At 49.0% G+C, this 24,686-nt stretch overlaps 1 protein-coding gene and 1 long non-coding RNA gene across 5 annotated transcripts; one reads left to right on the forward strand and one right to left on the reverse strand.

Moving 5' to 3' along the window:
• The first annotated feature begins 5 nt into the window (after positions 1–5).
• Positions 6–23,723, forward strand: Tfap2a (transcription factor AP-2 alpha). 4 transcript variants are annotated; one of them, XM_087590507.1, is made up of 7 exons: positions 6–622; positions 9,697–10,131; positions 13,282–13,333; positions 15,147–15,378; positions 17,568–17,686; positions 19,706–19,847; positions 21,724–23,360. In XM_087590507.1, exons 1-7 carry the CDS (start codon positions 590–592, stop codon positions 22,010–22,012), a joined length of 1,302 nt encoding a protein of 433 aa, XP_087446633.1. In that variant the 5' UTR covers positions 6–589; the 3' UTR covers positions 22,013–23,360.
• On the reverse strand, positions 3,477–4,984 carry LOC148000078 (uncharacterized). Its single transcript, XR_015641231.1, has 3 exons — positions 4,895–4,984; positions 4,558–4,637; positions 3,477–3,954 (listed from the first exon to the last, which is right to left on the reverse strand). It is a non-coding gene; the product is annotated as an uncharacterized LOC148000078 (long non-coding RNA).
• Positions 23,724–24,686: the final 963 nt, after the last annotated feature.

Consider the following 24,686-nt stretch of genomic DNA (forward strand, 5'->3'; position numbering starts at 1 on the left):
ATTGTGGGCGGGTGAGGAGGAGGGGCGGGGACCGTGTCCCACCGCTAGCGTCCAGGTGCGCCCAGACTCTCCAGCCGCCCTTTCTCAGGTCTGGCCCATCCCCCATCCCCTCCCCCACCTCTAACCTAAAAGTTCCGGGGGCGAGGGGACAGTGGAAGGAGCTTGCAGATGTCCCCACAACACGAGTGCTCAAACGCACGCTCACACCCGCGTGGGACTCAGCAACCTTCAGCAGTCAGTCCCTGGCTTCGGTTCACTGGCCAGGGACTGACCGGGAAAGCGGGTTAGGGCTGTTGGGAAAAGCTGGAGCTGATGGTGAGATTGCCGTGGTTATAAATCCATCACTTCCCAGGTCAGCTTAGAGAGGTGCTGGGACTGGAGCTGGCGGACTGAATTCCTTAGGCCAACGCGCATGCGTCGGCAGGTAGCAACCCAGCTCTTTATGACCAGGTGAGATGTTGGTGAGCAGGTAAAAAAAAAAAAAAAAAAAAAAAAAAAGGATTTGTCTAAGCGATTCCAGGGAGCGGGCCCGGTCGAGCCCTCCAGCCCATGCCCGGCGGGGACCCGTCGCCTGGAGCGCCGAGCCGCGATGTCCATACTTGCCAAAATGGGGGACTGGCAGGTACGGGGGTTTGCCTTGGCTGGGGCTGAGGTGGGCGGGGGTGGAGCGGAGGAGGGGGCCGGGAGTGGGGAGGCGGAGAAGTGCCTTGGCCCAGGGCAGGGGAGTCCTAGGTGAGGCACGCCTGGCAGCGCCCAAGACTGCTCCCCGGAGAGGGAAGACTGGATAAACCAGCGCAGGCAACAGCCTCGGAGCTGGGGGCCAAGCTCCCGGCTCTCGGGGCGGAATCCGGAATAAATTCGGCGCAGGTTCCACAGGTGGCCCCTGGGGTCACTCGTGGTTTGATCTCCAGCCATTTTCCCACCTCCATCCCAATAGAAACTTGGGTAGATGACTAATAAAGAAGTGGGGAGAGACGCCGGACTGGAGGTGTGGGTTTCCCGATGGCCGTGCCTTCAGCTTTGCCCCTAGACTTGGTGCACCTGACCCGTTGGCATCCTGTATTTTGGGGACCTTGGAGGGTGAAATCAGGTCGTCCTGATTGCCAGACATAGCCGGGAGCACATTCTCTTTTTGGAGAGACACTTTTTAAAGTTTGCCTAAAGTTGAGCTGTTCTCTCAATTGGCCTCCTAGGGTAGGTTTTCGGTTGTTGGTCTACGGAATTGTGGTGGTGAGTAAAGGCAGCGAATTTTCAGTACTAGAACCTGACAAGGGTGACCCTGCTAGGCCGTGGACTCCTCCAAGCTGAGTAGGCGCCGGGTCTGGCTTTTCCCGAGCCACAGACCCCGACACCGGCCCTGGGAACGGGCTTCCACATTTTCCTGACAAGGAAACAAGGGCGGCTCTAGCTAGGATGAAGTAGCGTGCCGCCAATCCCCAGTTGAGGATTTCATAATAGGAACCGCGGGGCCCTGTTTTTTTGCCCCAGTCAACCGAGGCCTGGTTAGAGCGAGATTCTGTAAGCCGCAAGCCTAAGGGGCAATTTGAACCAAGGACTTAAACCTTTCCAAAGAAGAAAAACAGAGCTGGAAGCTTTGCTCCTTCCAGGGCCAGGCCCTGGAGTTGATCTTCTTTCTTTCTCTTTTGCCTGAGAGGTCAACTATAAAGTTCTGAGAGGTGTCTTCTTCATTACATTGTCTGGAGTTGGAGAAACGAAGGCATTTGGTCCCCCGTCCCCTTATACTTACCACTTTTATTAGTTGAGTGAATACTTTTATACTCCCTCTCTATTTAAACTACTTAATAATATTCCTTCCTCAAACTTAGACTGACTTTGCTTAAGGATGAAAGTTTCACACCATACACTAACGCTAGAGCCCAGTCCCTTCTCTCCCCACACCGCATGTGCCTAACTCTTCTTTCTGGGTGCTGAAACTTGGAGCAGTTCTAGCTAAATTCTGAGGAACTCTGCAGGAGGTGAGAAGGTGCCTAACGCCCACAGTGGTTGGGGTCAGGCCTCCAGGGAGTCCGGCTAGGTTTTGAAAGCTAGAGATTACCAAAGAAAAGAGCCATGGAGGAGCCCAGGGCCTGCTGCGGAGAGCCTACAAATTGGCAAATGGGTGTAGCCCTGAATCTGGGGCTGAGGGTCAGCGGTTTAGAGACCCATGAGAACAGATCTATCAGGCTTGCCCACTTGAGTATTCCCCATCACAGTGGATGCTGACAATCAGAGAACAGACGGTCATTCTGACCCGCGTTTCTTTGTTTCTCCCCACGTCTCTGCCTCGGTACAGTTCATTCCCCCAGGTCAGGCCTACATCCTCAGCTCTAACTCTAGGCTGCTATTCAAGGGAACCACGGGCCCCTGCCCAGCTGCCTAACTCACTGCAAGAGATGAGTTGTAGTAATGAAGCTCATGCAAGCGTGAGCTTCCCAGGCTCAGGGGCTACCCGACCGACCGCTCTCCCCAGCCTTTCATCAGAGCCCACACTGCGGGGTGGCGGCTGGGCCGCTCTGAGCTGGCAGGCCCAATCTACACGTCAATGGTGCCCTTGGCGGGAGTACAACAACAGTTTAGTTGCCTTTAACTGATTTGGAGCCAGAGATCCGCCGGGCACTGAGCTGTAGGGACAAGAGAGGGAATGGGGGTCGCTTTAGAGAGCATATAACCCCTTAAGCGCCTTTCCCCTGGTCACAACTGAAGGAAAAGAAAGCGAAACTTAAAGAGTTCCCGCAAACACCCTGGCGAGCCCGCAGGATGTAAAAACCCCTGCTTGCAGGTCTTTAGAGCGGGCCTACAGGTCATAGGGCACCTGGCTGTGGCTGTGGCTGTCCCTGGGAAAAGTGGAGGTGCTGGCCCCTCCCAGAGGCTGAGCTCCAGGTTTTAAGCCATTTTACAGCTCAGTTGGGCTTGGGGCAAACCTTACAGAACCTTACTTAGAAATTGACCATTTTTCTGGGCAGAGTGGGGTGCCAAGCTTCTACACCTATCAGCCAAAGGACTACTTAAATGTGGAACGGTATCTCTAGGGGGTACCCGGGGCCTTGCGACTTTGAATTCACTTGTCAGCTCTGGCCTTGTCTCTGGCTTTTCGAGGAGGAGACTCTAACTTAATTAGGCAGGTTCTTGAGGCTGAAGCACTGCCTCTCTTCAGTTTTGGGTGGAGATTGGGGTTCTTCTCTTCTTTTGTTTTTCTTCCACCTGTTAGCGAACACTTGGATTTGCCGGGCGTCTTCCTCCCCATGAGGAACTCGCCATGGAAATGGAGGTGGGGGGGGGCAGAGATTTTTGAAAAGAAAGAAAGAAAAGAAGGAAAGAAGAAAAAAAACAAAGAAAAAAGATTCAGATGAACCAGAGATCTCTGAGGAGATCTGTTGTCGTTAAGCAGTTTACCACAAGTAGCAGAAGAAAGAGAGTTAAAAAAATATTTTTTAAAGTGCTAGTGGCAGAACTCGGTCAGAGAAATCCCTCTATGTCAAAGCGTCATATTAAAGTCTTTAATTTTTCCCCTTACTTTAAAATAATTGTTGAGAGGGACGAAGGGTCCCAGTGGAGTACGTAAGCCCCTGGGTGGAGTTGGAAAAGCCACGAGTGGTCAACTTGGGGAAGGGGTGTCTCCCGCCTTCTGGTTCTTCAGCAGACGGCCAGTGCGTCTCCAAAACGCCGGCGTCAGTAACAACAAATCATGAAGGATCGGGTCCTTCTTTAATTAAAAAGGAGAATCTTGGGAAAACTGGAGCCGATTAGCAAGGAAGAGTTGATTCCCAATGTTTTATTTTGATGCATGTACGACACCTCATGGAGAGTCGCAGGAGCTCATGGGTCTGCGATTTGGCTCACTCCGGAAGGGGCTTTGCATCTCCATCCGAATTCCGTGGAGTTGGTTGTCCACGTTGCACCTGGGAAACCTTAGAGTCCAAAAGCCCCGATGAATCGTCAGTCCGCTTTGGCTTCCTACAAACGGGAGGAAAATCATTTAACACCCGGATCTGTCGAGTAATCTCTTCAGGGTACAACTTTTATTTTACACGTAGCAATTAAGAGATCGCAAACCCCAACCGAGCCACCGGAGTCGGTTGGCAGAATCTCCAACCTGGGGGGAGGGGGGGGAAGCTCAAAGCTAATAAAACTCCCAGGGCGCTGCAGCCCGAGGGGGTAACAGCCGTGAGTGGAGGCGATCTCCAGTTGGGCAAAAATCCTGGAGTGACTTTGCTGGTCCTGGTTTGATGGTTACGGTTCGTTGCGAAAGGGATAAGGATTTCTAATAAAATCGGACCGGGACGAAGGCAGATAGTGGCGGTTGTAGTAGGAGTGAGGGTGTGGGGTACTAAAAGTTGGACCCCAGGCGCCGCCGCTGTTACCCTGCGTAGTACAGAGCGCATCTTTTGGTTAGCAGGACCCGAAGACAGGCGAAGGGGAAAGGGATGAAACTGGGGACAGGGGCCGCAGGAACAGGGAGGGTGCTGGAAGCTCTAGGCAGAGTTGTTGGGCTAGCAGGCTAGCAAGCCGGCTTGTGTGCTCTAGGAGCAAGTTCGCGGCTAGAAGAGGCCTTTATACCTGGGTCTGAGCGGCCGGGGGCAGATTGCGGTACTGGCGAGCAATTGGACTATTGTTGATATGCTAATGAGGCGATTAGGCTGTTGGTGAGGAGCAGGAAAAGGGAAAAGTTTCTACCATTAGAGGGAGATCTCCGAGCGCACACGGGAGCTCTCTAACCCTTCTCTCCTCCTCCCTCCTCGCCCTTCTCCTCCTAGCCCTCCTCCTCTACCTCCACCTCCTCCACCACCTCCTCCTCCTCCCCCTTCCTCCCCTTCTCCTCCTCCTCGCCCTCCTCTCCTCCTCCCCCTCCTCCTCCTCTTTTGCTCACCGCCCGCAGCCCGCACTTTGCGCTAACCCAGAGAGTAGCTCCGCTGGGGTGCAAGGCGCAGAGGGGCAAATCCGATCACGCCGATCCATGAAAATGCTTTGGAAACTGACGGATAATATCAAGTACGAAGACTGCGAGGTAAGCGCGGCGCTGGCTCAGTCGTCCTCGCGGCCACAAGCTTGGAGATTGACCCTCCCTCTCCTCCTCCTCTCCACGCAGCTTGCTGCGAAATGCGGGTGGGACAAACTTACACCAGCGCATCTATCTCCCACCCCTGGAATTCGCCAGAACAGCACGGGGGAGAAGCTGGAGGTGGTGGACACGGACCTCGCTTCTTTCACTTTATCTTTCGAAGCCCGTGTCCCACTCCCCACCCCACCCCCCTTTTTCTGCTTACTTTTGGTTCTGCCTGAGAGTGGAAAAGAGGAGCTTGGGTTTTAAAAAAAAAAAGCTGGCAACTGGGCACGTGCCCGTGCAGTCTGGTGTGTTTTGAATAAGATCCTGGGGGTGCCTACAGTAGCAGGAAGAAAAAAAAACATATTCCCCTTTTTACCCCCTATCTGACATTAATCCCCCCCCTTTTTTCATTCATTCTTTTCTTCCTTCCTAAAGAGCTTTTGGTGAAGGGCCCACACACTTCGCCGCGACCTGTAAAGCGGGTTCGGCTTGGGAACCCTCAAGTCAGTCCTTGCTGCCACTCTTTAGCTTCTACAGTCCTTGAAGTTCTAAGCAGTTTCTCCCGCCGAGCTTTGGGGTGGACACACCCCATGGTGGTGGTTGGGTGCTGGTGTGTTACCAGCCTCTCGGAGCCGGGGGCGTGGGAGGAATCCCTCTTCTACCTGTGGGCGCTAAACAGCGGGACCCTGAAAATCCTGGGGCGACTGCCGATCGTCTCCGGTTGCCGATAGTCCACTGGGATCACAGAGGACTCTCCCTTGGGAACCCATTTTAAAACCCAGAGCCTCAGAGCATAACTTTTGGGACAGCCAGGGAGGCATGGAGAAAACACCAACGGCTTGTGCAGGGGATGACCTTAGCCTTGTTAATTTTTTTTTTTTTTACAAACTCCACTGAAGGGAGCTGATGAGTGCGTGGGGGTGACTGAGGGGTGGGAAGCCCGTGATTATCCAAAACTGTGGTAGCCTTGACTTTCGCTATTCTTATTTCGCTTCATTCCTTTTGGCTTTTGGGGTTTCTGGCTGAAAGGTCTGCTCGCGGGCGCAGAGGCAAAAATTCTGTCTCCACTCGAAATCAGAAACTGGGTTTACATGAAGGAAGTGTCACCCGCTCCCTCCACTTTGCTTTTAAAAAGCCATTTTACTTTCTTTTTCCTCTCCTGCTCTCTCTTTACCCCTCTCCACTCCTAACCTGGCGGAGGGGACACCAGGTGACAAACAATATCCGTGCTTCTTTGGGGGGCTCCTGTGGTGCGCCGGAAGGGGCACAGGAACCCCACATAGGACCAGCCAGCTTTGTTTTCTAGGCTAAGGGTACTTTGGCCGGCAGGCCTAGGTACTCCTGCGACTATTTAAGAGCAGTTTTTTCCCTTAGGGTTTTGGGCTCCCTTCCCAGGCTGACGCTTTTTCACTTTCTTGGAACCCAGAAGTCAGTTCGAGATACAAGCGCCCTGAGTGGAAGTGTTAAGAACCTTCGTGTGGCTCTACACACCAAAGGGATCTCGAGGGTAGGGCGCGAGATGAACTTGAACCCCCCAGAGGGACTCTGGAGGTGCATGAGAGAGGGTTGGGAGAGGGGTGTGATGAGACTGGGGCCGGGAAAAAAAGTCTGGACAATTTCAACAACTTTGGTGGCGGCGGGATAGCCAGCGCTGGAGCAGGGATTTCAGGTTTCCGAGCGGGCTTGGAGTTGTCTGATTTAGCTGAGGCTCTGCAGGGACACGCAAGAGGCGAGGTGCCGCTTGTTCCGACAACCAGGCGGGCAGACTAGCAGTGGCGACGCGCGGGGAGAGCTAGCCCTGTCATCTAGGGGGTGTCGGCGGGAGTGGCCCAGCCAGTCCGACGGGTTTGTGCAGGGAGCCAGGAGCCCTTGCCAGAGGCGCCCAGGCTGGGCCGCTTCGCGTCTGTGCGCGCCCCGGGCCGCGTTCCGGCTCCCGCTCCCGCTCTCGGAACCCGGTCCGGGGACCAACCGAGATCGGAGCAGTCGCAGCCGACGAGCGCACGGCTCCGAGGTCCTAGGGAAGGCGACTCGCGACCAGGCGGAGGACAAGGGTTAGCGAAGCGGGCGGGTTGCTCCCAGGCGGGACGCCGGGCCATGGAGGAGCAGCGAGGCAGCGGGCAGCCGAGTCCCGAGTCCCAGGCCCCGCTGCGCAACAGAGAATCCCGGGGCCGGAGAGCGGCGGGAAGCACCTCCCAGGCGCAGAACTCGGTGGGCAGCGGCCAGCGGGTCCCCGGAGCTCCAGCTCGCGGCGCGCGACCCCCGCTCCATCCCGAGGTCTGCCCTAGCCTTTTAGGTCCGATTGTCCTCCCTCGCTTCCTCTCCCCCTCCCCCCCCCACTCTGCCGCGGGCTCCCCCTCCGCAGCTCCGGCTCGGCCCCCTCCTCCCCCTCCTCCTCCCTCCCTCCTGCCCTCCCTTCCTCCTCCCCGGCGCTCCCTCCTTCCTCCCTCCCTCTCTCCACTCCTCTCTCTTCTGGTCGCCCACACTTTCTTTCGCGCACACGCACGCAGACACATCCTCCCTCTCCGCGCTCTGGCCCCTCGGCCTCCCTCTCTCGCCTTCTTTCTCTTTCACTTTTGCAGGCCCTGCAACCTTTTAAAATGTTGCCCCTTTGCTGTGATTCGCCAGTCGCCGCGCCGCGGCCCCCCGCACGCTCGCCCGCTCCCTCCGTCGCTCGCTTTTTGTCTCTCGCGCTCCCTCTCCCCACCTCCGATTTGCTACACTGAGACTCCCGTCAATGACTGCATTGAGAGCCGGCTCCGGCGCGAGTTGCCTCTCCGCTTCACGCTCGATTTCCAGGCATTCTTCCCTTATTAAGTATTCGTGTAATATTAATAGTCATGAATATCTGCTATTAGGAGGCTCCAGGAACGCTGCCCAGCGCGGTTATTAGAAGCTGAAGTGAAGCCGCCGCTAAGGAAAGAGGGGGAGACACGGATTAAGGAACACGCGCGCGCGCGCACGCACACACACACACACACACACACACACACACACTTTTTCGTATTTTTTGGTGGGTTTTTTTCTTTTTTTGGTTTGGTTGTTTTTTGTTGGTGGTGGTTTTTGCTTTTTGTTTTTCTTAAAGAGCTCTGAATCCTAACCGATCCCGGGAGGATAGAGATCGTGGGTTCGACCAGTTGAAGGCGCCGCGCGACTCGGTGATACAAGTTCGGATGGATCCGAGCGGGGCTCCGACGCTCGCGGGAGCGTCCGCGCGGTGACTGGAGTCCTGGGTGGCGCGGGGCTCTCGGCGCCTTTTGTGTGTGGCTCTTTCGGGCCGCCGGGCAGCCGGGTGCTCGAGGCGTGGTGCTTTTTGCTTTTTGCTTTTGTTATTGTTGTTGGTTTTTTTTTTTTCCTCACCCTGACTGGTTACCCCAGATTCTTCGCAGATGTTAGTTCACAGTTTTTCAGCTATGGTGAGTCCCACCCCACCCCCAACCCTGTTTCCTTAGGAATTCTGTTCCAGAAACCCGCAGCCGAGAAACTGCCCGAGATCCTGAGCTTCTTGGCCAGGGTTCCTTGTGGACCTCGCCTTCCATTTGCATTCCTATCCCCCTTTCCTCTTTTCTCTGGCTCCTTTCCATCCCCAAATCCAACGCGTCGCCACTGCCCTGTCCCTGCTAGACCTCTCCGCGCACGCAGACCTACCCCGCAGCTCTTTCCCTGGGCCAGTTTCTCGCCGGGTTTGTCTTTCTTTCCTTGCGTCTTTACTAGTTTCGGAGACGCTCTCCACAGCTGATGTTTAATCCGTCTGTGGGGGGTGAAAGGCGCACCCCGGTGTGTCCCCTAGCCTGGGGCCTGATGGCTAAACCTCGGAAGGTTCCCGCTTTCTGGAACCCACCCTTGTCTTGCTTTGCAAGGGAATTGCAATTGAGAAACCTAAAGTCAGGGGTTTCTTTTGCCCTTTGGGGCTGGGGTGGAAGGGGCGGGGGCCTCCGCCCCGGGGTGCACCTCTTTCTTTTAAAAAGAACCCGGTAAGACAGAATCTTTCTGTTTTAAACCCTGGCTTGGCGTCCTTCACTCCCCATTCATATCATAAAAACGACCCTGTCGTGTAAAAAGCCTTCTAACAGAGGAAGCGGAAAAGACAGACCCCCTCCCCAACCATGCAGTTAAAACCTTTAAGCTGGTCATTTAAACGTGTGCTTTCTTACGGCCTCTATGTGAAACATGTTTCTATTTAATAGTCATGAAATGGTAATAGTCTTTGAAGGTTTATGATTTTCCCCCCTCAAGATTAATGGAAGAGTAAACAATAATGCCTTGGCAGACAGGTTCAAATCCGGGAAAAGCAAAGGCCGCTTCTCCTGTTTAATATTTAGTGGCTATCTGAATTTTGCTTAAGGGAGGTTTGGTACTGCGGCTGTTAAGGGTTGTAGCACAGGACATACTCTTTTATGTCTTCTTCCCTCCTTTGAGAGGAATGTCCGGGAGAGTCTGTTGTGCCACTAGATTTACATATTCTGATTTCTTTGCATTTTTTTTTAGAAAGGCCTGCTTCACTTCTTGGGTGTTTTCCAATATGAACAGTGTAGAGTTGATGCCCCTAGTTCGGTGGCCTGCCCACACTGGGTTTGTGGAATAGATCAAGTAGGATAGCTGAAACCCTGAGCCTCATTTCTTTTTCCTTCCCTTTCTGTCTTGCTTTCTTCCAGGACCGTCACGACGGCACCAGCAACGGGACGGCACGGTTGCCCCAGCTGGGCACTGTAGGTCAATCTCCCTACACCAGCGCCCCGCCGCTGTCCCACACCCCTAATGCCGACTTCCAGCCTCCCTACTTTCCCCCGCCCTACCAGCCTATCTACCCCCAGTCGCAAGATCCTTACTCCCACGTCAACGACCCCTACAGCCTGAATCCCCTGCACGCCCAGCCGCAGCCGCAGCACCCGGGCTGGCCCGGCCAGAGGCAGAGCCAGGAGTCTGGGCTCTTACACACACACCGGGGGCTACCCCACCAACTGTCAGGCCTGGACCCTCGCAGGGACTATCGGCGGCACGAGGACCTCTTACACGGCCCGCACGGGCTCGGCTCCGGGCTCGGGGACCTCCCGATCCACTCCTTACCTCACGCCATCGAGGACGTCCCGGTAAGAGGCCGTGCAGGCCACGGGAGGGAACGCAGACCTAGGCTCACCTGCCCGCTGGGAAGCTTCGTGGAGCCCAGGCCCTCAGGGCCTTGGTTTTCCTCAATAATAGTTGGGGGGTGAGGGTGAGACTCACTTGAACAATCGACTTTTGAAATTAAAAAGTAATTGAGAACAATGCTTCCTGGAGCTCGCTCAACAAAGCCTGGGTCACCACTTCCAACCGACACAAATAAATCTGGCGATTGTCACCCTTCAGGTAGCTTCTCTCCGAGGCGGTAAAGTGTGTGGATCGAGGGAGAATGTAATTCCACTGCTGAAGGTGTCGTGTGTGTGTGTGTGTGTGTGGGGGGGGGTTTCTCGCTGTTCTAGGAAATAGGTTACATTTAATCTAGAGAGCTTTTCAGATGCGCTCACAAAGTAAAAGAAAGTATGGGAGACTTAGGAAAAGGTCCTTGAACCGGCTTTTATAAGCATTAGTAAAACCTAGAAGTTATGCCTTCTCTATCCTGATCAAAGGGACATAAGTAGCAAATCCGAGCACAGGGACATTAAAATGCAGCTTTCTTCTCTTCCTGGGGGTGCTAAGTGGTGACCTCATAAATCATTAGCTAGGTTCCCAACGCCTATCAGAGTCTGCTAACTGCATATTCAATTAAATGTTTGGAGACTATTGGGTGCTGTGTTGAGTTCTAATTCAGTTCTCAATAAATGCAGTTTTAAAATAATTTCTAAATAAGCAGGGCCTTAGCACACGTACTACTTAGAATGTAGCCCAGGCTATTGATAATTTGAAAATACGTTTAAAAATTAAATTGCAACCAGCATCTCAGCCTCAGCTCTATAAATTTATGACTTTCTTACAATCGTCCTGAAATGGAATATATATATATATATATATATATATATATATATATATATATATATATATATATATATATGCACCGTTAAAGGTGCTTTTCTTTGGAAAGGAAATGTATCTGGATGTGATTTCTGCTAAAATGCTATTTCAAATTACTACATCAAATATAGCAGTGGTATGTCTGTTGACAGTTTAATGATTACTGAATTAGATTGTAAGGAAAACGGGCCACATGGACTTACCTGATTGCCTGGCGGATTTAAAACATTCTTGAAGTTCTACAGGAAAATAGAAAATTTATTACCTCTCTCATTTAGCCCAGTTAATCACTGAAATTTGTTGGTTATGCTTAACAGCCTTGCAAGGAACACAGAAAGCAGGCACTTGGTCCAATGCAAGGCTTAGTAAGCTCTGTGTGTGTGTGTGTGTGTGTGTGTGTGTGTGTGTGTGTGGTGTGTTCATATTTACATGCTTTTAGAAAATGATCCTTAGTGAATTTGAGGCAATATTTTATAAAAAAGTAATTTTGAATAGAACTAGAAGTTACGGTGATTTTAGAGAGGCTCTGAATTCTTTTCTTTGCCCGTTCTTTGAAAACACTCAAATAGCAAGTAGTATCTTAAGCTTTGGAGTTACCCTGCATTGGACATAGGTCTGCTTTTGCAAAAATGTCCTGTGGCTGGTGGGAATTCTTGATACCTGTGTGGTAAATCTTTGTGGTGAAATTGGTCAGTAGGAGAAATTAACCAAATGATCACATGAAAGCAAGAAGCCCAGCGTTCTTCTCACCCTCCCCCACCTTTCAAGGGGAAAAAAAATCTTTCAAAGGAATTTGGGTCAGGAAAAGGGTTGTTTTCAATTTTCTCATTGCTGCCACGGTTAACTTTTAATAAGAATGGCTGCTAAATATTTAAGAAAATCAAGTCGATGGTGAAAATTATTTAATCATTAATATCTCAGTGGGATTTTAAACTTAACAGTCTTCCCTGTATGGACAAGGTCTAGCTAGAAATAACAGAAATAAAAGTATTATGCCACACTACATTTACTTTATGGGTTTAGGGTGCATGCATAAAGGGATCATATTTCCCCATATAGTTAAAACACAAGAACTGCAGCAGTAGTCATTTCTGAACATTTCTCAATTTAATTATACTTAAATCCAGAAGCACTTTAGGCAAGTTACAAATGAGAGCATTGAGTATAATAAAACCTGTAATAAAGCAACTGAGTACCATCCACCCGGAATCATTGCGATCAGGCGCAATTAACAGGAGCATAAATCCAAGACAGAATGGAAAATGTTCGAATCAGTATTATTGTTGGACAAAGACTAGAGAAGGAAGTAATAGTTTTTTAAATGGCAATGCCTGTGCTTGGTAAGGATTGCGAAATTCTCTATCTCAGCAGCCCTGGTGCTAATTTGTAAACACAGCCAGACATTATATTGCCTGTCAGTTTCTGCATTAGAAAACATGATTTCATTTTACTTTCTAATCACGTTTTGATTCTAGCATACATGTATACCCATCCATCTGAGAGAGAGAGACAGAGAGAGAGAGAGAGAGAGAGAGAGAGAGAGAGAGAGAGAGAGAGAGAGAGGGAAACGGGTGGTGGTGGGGGAGACCTCACTGCTGTTGGACAACAGGAGAGCACCATCAAAGGGTTTTTGTTCCTGCTATTTCCACATTCCTGCCATATCTACTGCGGGCAGCAGTCTTTTTACAATTATTTCTAGCTTTCCTTAAGTGAAGGTGTGTGTGTGTGTGTGTGTGTGTGTGTGTGTGTGTGTGTGTGTGTGCGCTTTGTCGCATTACCTACAGGGTTTCCAACAATCTGCTGTTCTCCCACCCCCGTCTTTTTCTATTGTGTTTCTTTGGCTTTGGCTGCCTCCACACTGGGATCCCTGAGGTCTCAAGCTACAGAAAGGTGCCACACTAAAGCGAGGTGCATTTCTAAAGGTTGAACTGACTGTTTTAAAAAAAAAAAGATTAGGGACTCCAAAACTTCATTTGATTTTCAAAGAAAGTTTTATTCACCATCCCTGTCCTCTTCAATGTGGATTATCTGCTGGGGGAGGAGAAATGGGCCGTGGGTGTACAGTCAAACCTCTTGAGTTTTAAAGCTCCCGAATTCAGTAAGCCAGGATAAGATGTTTATATAGAAATGTCATGGGGGAGGCGGAGGGAGCACTCCCCTCCTCCACTTTCCCCTCCCCCACCCCACAGCGAATATTCATTCCCTTTTGTTTTGATTATACACTTACATTCATGTGTATCCTTTTGTTGCAGCATGTAGAAGACCCGGGTATTAACATCCCAGATCAAACTGTAATTAAGAAAGGTAAGCCATTTCCTCCTGCATTCCAGGCATGTCCTTACTGGCAGAGTGCTATTTAAAAGAACTTACAGGACTGTATTTATCTTTTTTCAAATAGGATTTCCTAAAGGCTCAGAATTAGCAAAGAGATAGGCACAGAAGAACAGTGCTTAAACAACCAGCTTTCAGGATCTGGTGATGGCAACAGGCGAGCTTTGTTCTAATCAGGATTTCAGCATCGAATGCAGTTTAATGATATTTGCACAGAGTGAAGTGGGCAATAGTTGACCTGATTTGGAAGTGGCATTTCAATTTGGAAACCGTCTCAGAGTTAATTAATTGTGTGCGGTTAAAGGGCCATGAGGGTTAAAAAGTGTATGAAGCTGAAATAATACAAATAATTTAATATTAATAAAAGGTCACATTGGGGGGAAAAGCACTCTGTAAGGGGAAGACAACTTTCGAGATCTCTGATTTGGTTTCTAGTCTCTTGATTGAGTCTCAAGGCTTTAAAACTTGAATTAGGTTAGCAAAAATTTAGCTTTTGGTTAAAATTAGCATCTTGAAGATGCTAATGTTGACCTATGTATCTAGAAAAGAGATGATTAGAAAAATGTTACATAATTTGAATGGGCTTATCATCTGCATTGTGCTTAGTGGGTAGTAATGAAGTTTCTTGCATTAAATGCAGCCGCAGTACTCGAGTTGTTATGGTGGCAGTCACTTCAGAAGTCTGGGCACCACCAGAGGACGATGCTATATAAAACTGTTCTCATTTCTAACCCCAATCAGTATATTGTTAGCTAGTTTAAAGTTTCATTTTTGCATCTGTGAAATCTTTGTCATGTCAAATTAGATGGGTAAGGGATAAATCTTAAGAGGTAGTCTTTCCAAGGCGACATGATAATTGGCTCTTTTATTAGTAATCTCTCTCGAGTTCGTTTAACTCCCATTGTCTCTATTAGCCTCCCTAGAGCTATTAATGTCACAAGTGATCTATCCAAAACCTAGAGCCCCTCACCTCCCCATACAACTAGAATATCCCCATTTTAAAACAAAACAAAACAAAACAAAAATGAGAAACGCTATGCTGGGATTGTGCATATTCTTATTATATGTCTCCGTGTGGAATTTTAAGATACAAACACATTGTACTTAAACGATTGTGGATGCATCTGAATTACATTGGTGTTAAGAAATGAACCCCTCGTTTTGCTGGTCTTGAATTTGTTTTCTAACAATGGTAGATCCAACAATGAAGAGATTATGGTTTTAACTGATTATATATCCTAACCCCCACCCCTTTGAAGAGGCTAAGACAGACAGGGTTCATTTAGTATTTGCTCAACAAAAGGATGCATTCCTAATGTTCAACTGTAGGCCTATTCTTGAGTCCCGTTCACGGGCTTGGAATGATCTCCAAAGCCTGAGTGTCTTTCAAATGGAACATAAGGGTCTATTGATGGAAGGACGGACGTGTAGTGTGTGACAACAGAATTCACCACTTGCTAGCTAACTGAAATGTTCGTTTACTGGCTGCTGCAGCCATCGAAACTATCGGTTGGTTTTAACAGCAATTTCTTTCGCCCGCAAAACCCCGACTACACCAACCCTGTCCCGGGTTTGCACGTAAAACCCATTCGCTGCCTCCCTAAACTCGAGCTCCTGCATCACTTCGGAGCCCTCTAAGAGCCCAGGGGTCGCGCCAGCATCAGCCATCTCTAGACAGCTTGCTGCAAGGGTGAGGGCAGGAAGCCGCCTCGGGATTCCCGAGCTGAGCAGCGCTTGGTCGGTCCGCCCCCCACCCCCACACACGCGCTCGCATCTGTCTTCGCAGGCCCTGTGTCCCTGTCCAAGTCCAACAGCAATGCCGTCTCCGCCATCCCTATCAACAAGGACAACCTCTTCGGTGGCGTGGTGAACCCCAACGAAGTCTTCTGTTCAGTTCCGGGTCGCCTGTCGCTCCTCAGCTCCACCTCGAAGTACAAGGTCACGGTGGCGGAAGTACAGCGGCGCCTCTCACCGCCCGAGTGTCTCAACGCTTCGCTCCTGGGCGGAGTACTGCGGAGGTGAGGCTCGGCCCTGCCCCGCCCCGCCCCGCTCCACCCGGCCCCGCCCCGTCCCGCCCCTCCTCGCGAACGCGGCCCCAGTGCGCCTGCGCCGGGATGGTAGCGGTACTGCACGCAGGCAGGGAAAGGGGCGGGGAGAAAAGAGTGTCTCTCTTTGTGGGCGTGGCCGAAGGCGGGGTGAGGCGACGCGCCTGCGCAGTCGGGGAACTCCGCTTTCTGCAGCACGCAGGCGCAGTTGTCTCCATCTGGGGCTCAGTCCCAGGCTTGGCAGCCGTGGGGCGCCGTGCTGCTGCCTTTTCCCTGGTTGCGCACAGGTTACAAGCTCAGGAAAGCTTCTGGGCTCTTTGCTTTGCCTTACCACATTGTAGGGTCTCTGATGGGAACCGGGTGCTCTTGAGTGGAGATTTGACAGACAGTTTTTCAAGTAAAGGAAGAGAGTGACTTCTGCTTGCTGCATGCCTCCCCATTCCTGGTGGCTTGGCACCTCTTGCCAGAAGGCACTCCTACCCCCACCCCAGTCTCGGTGCCGGAGGCTCTAAGTTTTGACGTTCTGATTTGCTGTGACGTGTGACGGGCAGTATGTGGGATACATTTCCAGTTTCCGTTCATTATAAGTAGTCGCTCAAGGACTGCATCCATTAACACAGGCGTCCCACCTCTCTGAAGTGAGTGAGTCCTTTATTCACAGGGCCAGGGAAGATAGAGTCTAAAGAGAGAAAAGTCTGGAAGCCAGCTGTGTTGTGTGTCCTTCCCCTTTCTTAGAGTTCTGTCCAGTGGTGTAGGTTGTAGGCCTTGTGTTAAATTTGGCCAAAGAGCACGTCCCTTACCCTCCTCCCCACAAAAGGCCTGTAATTCATTGTCCAACTTGATTCCTGTATCTTAATAACTCTAGTTGGGACTTGGTTACAGTCCACCTACATCCTCTAAGAGGGTTTGGCAGAATTAATACCTTTTACTTTTACTGCCACAGATCTTTCTCTGCCCTCTGCTTTTTCCTCCCCTCCCCCACCCCCAATATCGGAGACTGCTTACCTATGGGAGTATAATCTAATCCACACAATTAAAGAACCACTTGAGTAGGGAATAAAATCTGAAATTAATTAATTTGCTGTTTTATTTAAACAATTTATCTTAACCACTTTCTGATTATGGGAGTCTATTTAGACATCTATTTAGAGGTGTCTCTGTTGTCTCTGAAATCGGGGAAATGTCTGAAGGCCAATATCAGCCATCAGCCTTTTGACATGTTCAGTTACGCTCCTGACATGGCATGTAAACAGTTGGCGAGGAGCATTTCCCACTGGGACCAAAGCCAGGGCATGAAATGTGAGCGTGATGATAACTTTGGTTACTGGGAACAACCCGATAGCAGATCTTGTGAAGACGATTTAAAGACCCCACTGGGCTTTGCCGTGATTGTAGCGACGGGGAAAATACGCAGTTATCAGTGGACCTCAAGAATACCTCCAGCTCTAGCAATCGGAACTCTGTGTGTGTGTGTGTGTGCGCGCATGTGTACATGCGTGTATATGTGCATGTGCGTGTGTGCGCGCGCGCACGTGTGTATGTGTGTGTGCGTGTGTGTATGTGTGTGCATGTGGGTGTGTATGTGTGTGCGTGCATGTGTGTTCGCGCGTGTATGTGTGTGCGCGCGTGCATGTGTGTGCGCGTGTGTGTATGTGTGTGCATGTGTGTGTGTACGTGTGTGTATGTGTGTGCGTGTGTGTGTGTGCGTACATGCGTGTATATGTGCATGTGCGTGTGTGTGCGTGCGCGTGTGTATGTGTGTGCGAGTGTGTGTATGTGTGTGCGCGTGTGTGTATGTGTGTGCGTGCATGTGTGTTCGCGCGTGTATGTGTGTGCGCGCGTGCATGTGTGTGCGAGTGTGTGTGCGTGCGTGTGTGTGTGTGTGTGTGTGTGTGTGTGTACACCTTCTTCAGAGAGCTGAAAGTGAAAAGCTCTCAACCTGCCACAGTAGTTGCAGTGGTCACTAACACAGTGGGTGCTTTACATGCCAGCATCTCCTACGCTCTTTCTGTATGGTTCCTTGTTGCTCTCTCCTCTCTGCCTTGGGACTATTTTCTTCAGTTTTTAAGAAGACATTCAAAAAAGTGTTCAGAGTGACTTCGATGTGACACGGAGCAACTCAATATTTGCTACATCCCTGTCTTCTCGTGTTTCTGAAACAGAGCGAAGTCTAAGAATGGAGGGCGATCTTTAAGAGAAAAACTGGACAAAATAGGACTGAATCTGCCCGCAGGGAGACGTAAAGCCGCCAACGTCACCCTTCTCACGTCACTAGTGGAAGGTAAGCGGATCTACTTGCTAACTAGAAGGGGAGCTGTCAACGTGGGGGGGATGGGTAATATTTAGTAGCCAGATGTTTGAGTGTGTTTTGTGTCCTTTGGGTAGTCTCACCTTTCCGTGAAATGTAGCTATAACTGAAAGAGAAAAGAATTTGGGATGCCAAGGAAAAACAAGAAACAAAACAAAAGATCCGAAGCCTATTTGTGTAAACGCATGCCTGTATGCTCCTCTTCCTCCCTGGCACAGCCACTCTATCCTCAGTACAAATCTGACCTAAACAGTGCACAAATTTAAGGGCTCTGCATTCCCCAAGTTCCTGTCTCCTCTAAAGAACTCAGCAGTAAATCACTTGAGTTATTCTGACATCTGCATTTGAGAAGTGCGTGACCACTGCTTCCTGAATTAATTTGGGAATCTTTGACCTGCATCCTGATTTAAGACTGTCCTGAAAGCTCAGGGTTAAAAGCCCTTGTAGGCTGTCCAGTTCATACATATACTTCCTACCCCATGTTTTCATTGTGTCTTCTCTCCAGGAGGGGAAGAAAGTGAGCAACTTTAGAACCTGGATTGCTTGAGACAGAAAGATAAAAAGAAACAGACATATTGTAAAAGAGTTTTTTTTCTTTTCTTTTTTCTTTTTTTTCCTCGAGCTGGGGACCGAACCCAGGGCCTTGCGCTTGCTAGGCAAGCGCTCTACCACTGAGCTAAATCTCCAACCCTGTAAAAGAGTTTTTTAATGCCAGTTCTTGTTTCTGGTTTTTCTTTTTCCTTTTAGCACACATACCTTTCTAAAGTCCTTAAGACAAAAAGCCATCCTGGCCAGCTATCCAAAATCTATCACCAGAGTCTTCTCACTCACATTCCTGCTTCCTAGATTCCTAACTTCTTCTGATACTCAGTTCATTTAAGGTTGGGATGGGTGCATAGCTCTCCTTGGTGTCCTGTTATTATCTCACGTTAATAGAAAAATAAAAAGATGGCGGTTTATTCCCAGGCAGATTTAAAACTAGCACTTATATTTTCACGAGGCATAATTTATTTGTGCAGTGCATTGGGGGAGATGTTGCCATTGCATCCAAGAACTTGAAAGTTTCTAAAAAAACACCTGAAGCGATGTTTTTGAGGAGGAATTCTATGATTTCCGGGTGTCAAATGGTGTTGAAGGTGGTGATAATGTAACTTTAAAAAGATCCCTTTTTTTTTAAGGACCAGAAATTCAAATGCAGCTACATTATGTTAAAATAATGGTAGTATGTAGAGAACCCATTATTCATACCCTGCTCCCCAAATTATATGCCAGGAAAATGGTGGTGGAAGCTGAGGGTAGGGCGTGAGGAGTTGGTCTGGGTCTGGGGGTTGAGGGATGCAGTGGGGAGGCTGGTTTCTGGAGAACTGTTACTGTTTGTGATCCGCTCCATTTTATGGAAACAAGCTCCGCGGAGAGGGCTTTGATGCTCTAATTGGCGCATGCGTTTTTCCGGAGCTGGAGCTAATGGCAGGAAGCCCCGCAGTAAAAACCAACTGGTTCAGGAAATTAAAACCAAAGATTCGAAAATCAACAACACAGACAGACTCAGTGGAGTGACCCTCAAATCCTCTCGGTTAATCGGCTTGGATGAACAGATAATTGTATGCGATCAAGTTAAAATGTAAACCCTTGGTTCTTCCCTTGCTGAAAAGCTCGAGGAGTGATTAGGAAACGCTGCCGATTGGTGTGTTGATAGGTGTGAGGTTGGAATCTGAGCGGCCATTTTCAAACAGAAGTCTGGGATGGGTAGTGGGTGATGGGCGAGATTAACATTTTCAAACCCTCTTGGCCTTTTAAGCCAGGTCGGCACTTTTACTGATGAGTCTGTTCTCTAGATCTCATAGAGAAGAAGGAAAGTCTAAAGTAAGAAAACAAATGGTTTCTGTTCCAACTTTTGGTGAAGAAAGTTGAGGGAGTTGGGTGTGGAGAGGAAACTTTGATCCTGATTCCATGATTCTCTGGCCCTCACTTCCCTCCCCCACCTCTTGCCAGGAGAAGCCGTCCACCTAGCCAGGGACTTTGGGTACGTGTGTGAAACCGAGTTCCCTGCCAAAGCAGTAGCAGAATTTCTCAACCGACAACATTCCGATCCCAACGAGCAAGTGACAAGAAAAAACATGCTTCTGGCTACAAAGTAAGGCACTTACCTCTGTAGGGTCGGGCCTGTTCACTGTCAAAAGAAACAAAATTACCTCACCCTTTGTTTTCTCTTCCTCTCTTGTTGATGTGCGTTGTGTTGTGAATACCGAAATCAGGGTAACCAATGTGTAAGTGAGCGCAGTCTGTATCAAAGAGGAAACAGTGGGATCATCAGTGTGTTTCCTGTGTTCCTCCTCAGGTCTATCTCTTTCTGTGCTAACTTTTACATGAATGGGGATGTGCTGTGCGTGGTATGCAGCCCCGGCTTTCACTGAAAGAGTATGGATCTGTTGAGGGTGTTGTTTCATAAAAACCAGAATCAACCCTCAAAGGGTTACCAACCAGGCTCACCTAGGTTTTCTCTCTTATCACTATGTTCTCAAAGGCAAAGATTAAGCCCAGGACTACAAAATGTGCCATCCATAAACAACTCTACCTTTACCTCTAACCCCAGTTCCCATTGTCCTCTCTCTCTCTCTCTCTCTCTCTCTCTCTCTCTCTCTCTCTCTCTCTCTCTGTGTGTGTGTGTGTGTTTCTCTGTCTCTCTATCTCTCTCTGTCTCTCTATCTCTCTCTGTCTCTGTTTCTCTCTCTGTCTCTGACTCTGTCGTCTCTCTCTCTCTCATACACACACACACACACACACACACACAGAGAGAGAGAGAGAGAGAGAGAGAGACAGACAGACAGACAGACACAGAGACTCAGAGACAGAGTTACACAGTTATATTACAAGTTTTAGCTAATTGGCAAGCTATCAACTGGGTTTCAAGATGGCTCAAGTTATATGGGAATAGGTGCCTGGGCTGAATTGACTTCTCTGGGTAGAAAAGAAAATGACTGCCTTGATATGTTTGCTGGAAATTAAAAGGCTTGTTTAGAAGTCCTCAATTATCAAAAGCTGGTGTCACCAGAGGGCCCGGCAGAGAGTTGAGAGGCTAGGGCCTGGGGTGGGACAGTTTCTGGCCTAGTGACATGCTTCCTCACCCCTTCCCCTGACCCATGGGCTATAACCACCCCAGGAAGGCCTCTGCTAATGCTGGCTTCCAGGACCAGACAGACTTCCTGTGTGCTGAGGTTACTTTCTCATAGCTTCCCATATTATTCTTAGAGATAGTCTCTGTCAACTGACCCTAGAGCTCTCTGTTTGGGCTAAAGTGGCTGCCCAGCAAACCACTGGGATCCCACTCTCTCTCTCTTCCAGCCTTGGGGTTAGAGACATAAACCTCCAAGCTGGACTTTTACATAAATTCTGGGGGATCCAAAGGCAGGTCCTCTTGTGTGTGTGGTCAAGCATGAGTTCTGTCCCTGGGCCCTGCTGTTGTTTTCAAAAAGCAAAGTTTGCCTTTCTGCCTAAATTTAAACCTCATCTGGTTTGAAGGTGAATGAGAGGAGGCCCCATTCCACCAACTGTTATTGTGGCTCCCGTAGGGGTGTGGAGAGCAGGCGCTGATGATATTTTGAAGAACAAGTCTGACATTTCTAGAATACTGAAGAGGGATACTTGTGTTTTTAACTTCTGGTGTAACTTTTCTTTGCCCTCATTCACGGCCTATAAAATGCTTGCCTGGGTTCAGGGTGTTTGCTGTGAGAAAGGTGTAGGCAGAAGTTCAGGTCTGAGGGCTAGGGATGAGGAGAGACGGGGAAGTCTTTTTGAAGTAGGAAGTGTATTCATTTAAGGGAGGAGAGTTGGTTTAGTAGTGACCGGCTTTATTTTTCTGAGTGGCTGGCCTTAGGTCCTGGGGGCGGGGGCGGGGGTTAGGATGGGGGTGGGGGTAGGCTAGGTGGCAGAGGTAACTGCCTGGAGGGATGGTTTTTCACTGCCACTAAGGCCTGAGGGGAGCTTTCACTTCTTTCTCTGTCCCGCTGCAGACAGATCTGCAAAGAGTTCACTGACCTGCTGGCTCAGGACCGATCTCCCCTGGGGAACTCGCGGCCCAACCCTATCCTGGAGCCTGGCATCCAGAGTTGCTTGACCCACTTCAACCTCATCTCCCATGGCTTCGGCAGCCCGGCGGTGTGTGCAGCGGTCACCGCCCTGCAGAACTATCTCACCGAGGCCCTCAAGGCCATGGACAAAATGTACCTCAGCAACAATCCCAACAGCCACACGGACAACAGCGCCAAAAGCAGTGACAAAGAAGAGAAACACAGAAAGTGAGGCTCTCCTCCCGCCCGCCCCCGCCCGCCTCACCGGCCGGCGTCCCCACTCGCCCCTCCCCCACCCGGCAGGTGACAGCTCCGGGACCAGCCACTCCTACTGCTGCTGCTACTCTCTGCGCTGCCGCGCCGCCCTTCGTCTCCGCAGTCCTCCGGATTGCTCTCTCGACTGCCAGTGGGGCTGCCGCTTCCTACTCAGCGCCTTGCCTCAACTTCCCCATCAGCACCAACACCCCCTTTACCCTCGTGTGGAGCCTAAGAGAACAGAACAGGTCGTGAAGCCAGCAAAGAAAAGTTCTGTCGCGTTTGTGAAACTTTTTTTTTTTAAATCAACAACAAACATTAAAACTTTTTTTTTTAAAAAAAGGACGTTAAAAAATTTAAAAAGTATATGAGCTTCATGGGACTAACTCATCGCCTTCCCTTGCATACTTCAGATTGTAGCCATACTTTAAAAAAAAAAAAGGCAAAGAGGATAATGACATTTTTTATCAGTATTGTGAATAAACTTGAACACAAATCCAGAAGTTCTATGTCCTGTCTTCAGTTGTAGAAGTTGTCTCTGCAAGGTACAACCACCCATTTGAACTTCCTCTGATGACACAATCCACAATTCTATAAGGGAATCAGTGTTCACGTCTCTGTATATATTTATTTATGTGTAATTTAATGGGATTTGTAAATATGGTGAGTCTGCCTTTTTTTATTTATCTGGTGATCTCGTTTACCTCCTTGTTTAGTGGGCTTTGGATCGATCGTCCTTCTTAGTTCTTCAGTGGTTTTACTTAGAAATCCAAGGTTTGGGTAATACCCCCCCCCCCCCGCCCCCTTTCTGGAATTCATGGATTTAGCCCCGTGGTAGCATGTTAACAATGATAATGAAACAGCTGAACAAAACATTTTTAAGGTAAAATAAAAATTTATATATAATTAGTATTACATTTAGCTTTTCATTGAACTGACAAGAAAAAAAATCAGTGATATTGGGACACTGGAAAAAATTTTCTTAAACTGGAGTGATTTGATAATCCTTCTATGGTATCATGGGGAGAAAAAAAATAAAGTTTATTTGAGTTCACTGTCCTCCCTTCAAAGCGTCCTCTGAGCAATAAAGAATATTGTCTTTAAACCAAGGGTTAGGGATTTCTCTGCTCTCTCTCTCTCTCTCTCTCTCTCTCTCTCTCTCTCTCTCTCTCTCTCTCTCTTTGTTCAACTGTCTTCACTGGCCACATCGGAAGCAGTTCTAGATGTACTGTGTTGAGTTGCTCTGGCAGTAGCCTCTATGCCTGTCAATGTATCATAGTCCTTTGTTGCCCAGATAAATAAATATTTGATACGCTTTATGTCGATTTTTTTTTTATTCAGTGGCTGTCTTTACCCAGGCGTATTTTTGTTCTTGGCAGTATTTTTTATTCAGTATGGTTACAGTAATTGAGTTTAACTCTCCCTTGGCAATCGCTCTTTGCAATAAGCAGCTGAACCCATTGTTTCCCTCAAGTATAATAAAAACTTACTTTCAACTTGGAGTTCAGAGCAGGGTATCATTTAGATATTCCACTGAGTCTGTATTCAGACAAATGACCCAATAAAGCCCGATGTATTCTTTTGGATAAAAGATTGTTTGTAATGCTAAAGGAATGGCACACTACTGCTTCCTGGCTGGGAGCATTAACTTTATTAATTAAAAATAAAGTTTTATTTTATTTATGTTGATCCTATAGGTTTTCATTTGCATTTCGGAAGCCAGACTATTAAGCCCTCAGAACCAAACATTAGAAATGACGGATCTGGTGGTGAGTGGAGTAAGAACACAAGAAGCCCCTCCTCCCCGACTGACTCCAGAATCTGTCTCTGAAGACAACTGAAATTCAAATGATTAGTTCATTAGTACAAGGAAGATGGCCATTTCAGTCTTGTTGGCTTAGGCTTTTATGGCTTAAACTAACTCCCATTTTTTTTCTGGGAGGAGAAAAGGGAAGGTGGCAGAAATACACATGGAACTCAGAAGAGAGACCAGATGCCCCATTTGCTTTAATATTTCATCTGGAGATGAATTCAGTACTGGAGCCAGTAGAGGGGAGGGGCAAAGTAGGTGGAGCCTTAGAATCTTTGACACCCCCACCCCACCCCAAATGCAGGCACACCCAAGCCCTTATCTCCACTGGCTCCTTCTTGGGCCTTTTAGAAACACAAAAGTCTCTAAGTGGGATAGAGAGGGTGGGGGAGGGCCGCCCCTGCTAACCTTCTCTATCTGTCGCCAGCTCAGGGAAGGGGAAGGCCCTTCCTGCATAGGAAGATGGCGAATTCAGACCTTTTTTCTTTTTTTCTTTTTTTTTCTTTGTAAGTGGAGTTTGTAATTCTCTGCCTTGGAAGTAAGGGGGCTTTTTATTTTGATTGAACTTATGGCTTTGTTGTTATTATTATTTTTATTTTAACAAAGAGATGGAGGTTGGCTTGCTGCAAGGAGGCTTAAAGCAGTGCTGTGTAGGTAGGCACGCTGAGAAGGGCTGGACCTGTGGTCCTGGGCTTTGGCACTAGGGAAGGCTGAGAAGGCAAAGCATCCATGTGTTGCTTGGGCAGCCTCCCACCCCCCCCCCCCTTTCTGATCTCCTTAAGGAAGTCGGTGTGAAAATCAATCTCCACCAACCAACAAGAGTTGGTGGAGTCTAAATTCT

This window comes from Rattus norvegicus, chromosome 17 (genome assembly GCF_021556685.1).
Source record: "Rattus norvegicus strain SHRSP/BbbUtx chromosome 17, alternate assembly SHRSP_T2T, whole genome shotgun sequence".
Taxonomy (NCBI): Eukaryota; Metazoa; Chordata; class Mammalia; order Rodentia; family Muridae; genus Rattus; species Rattus norvegicus.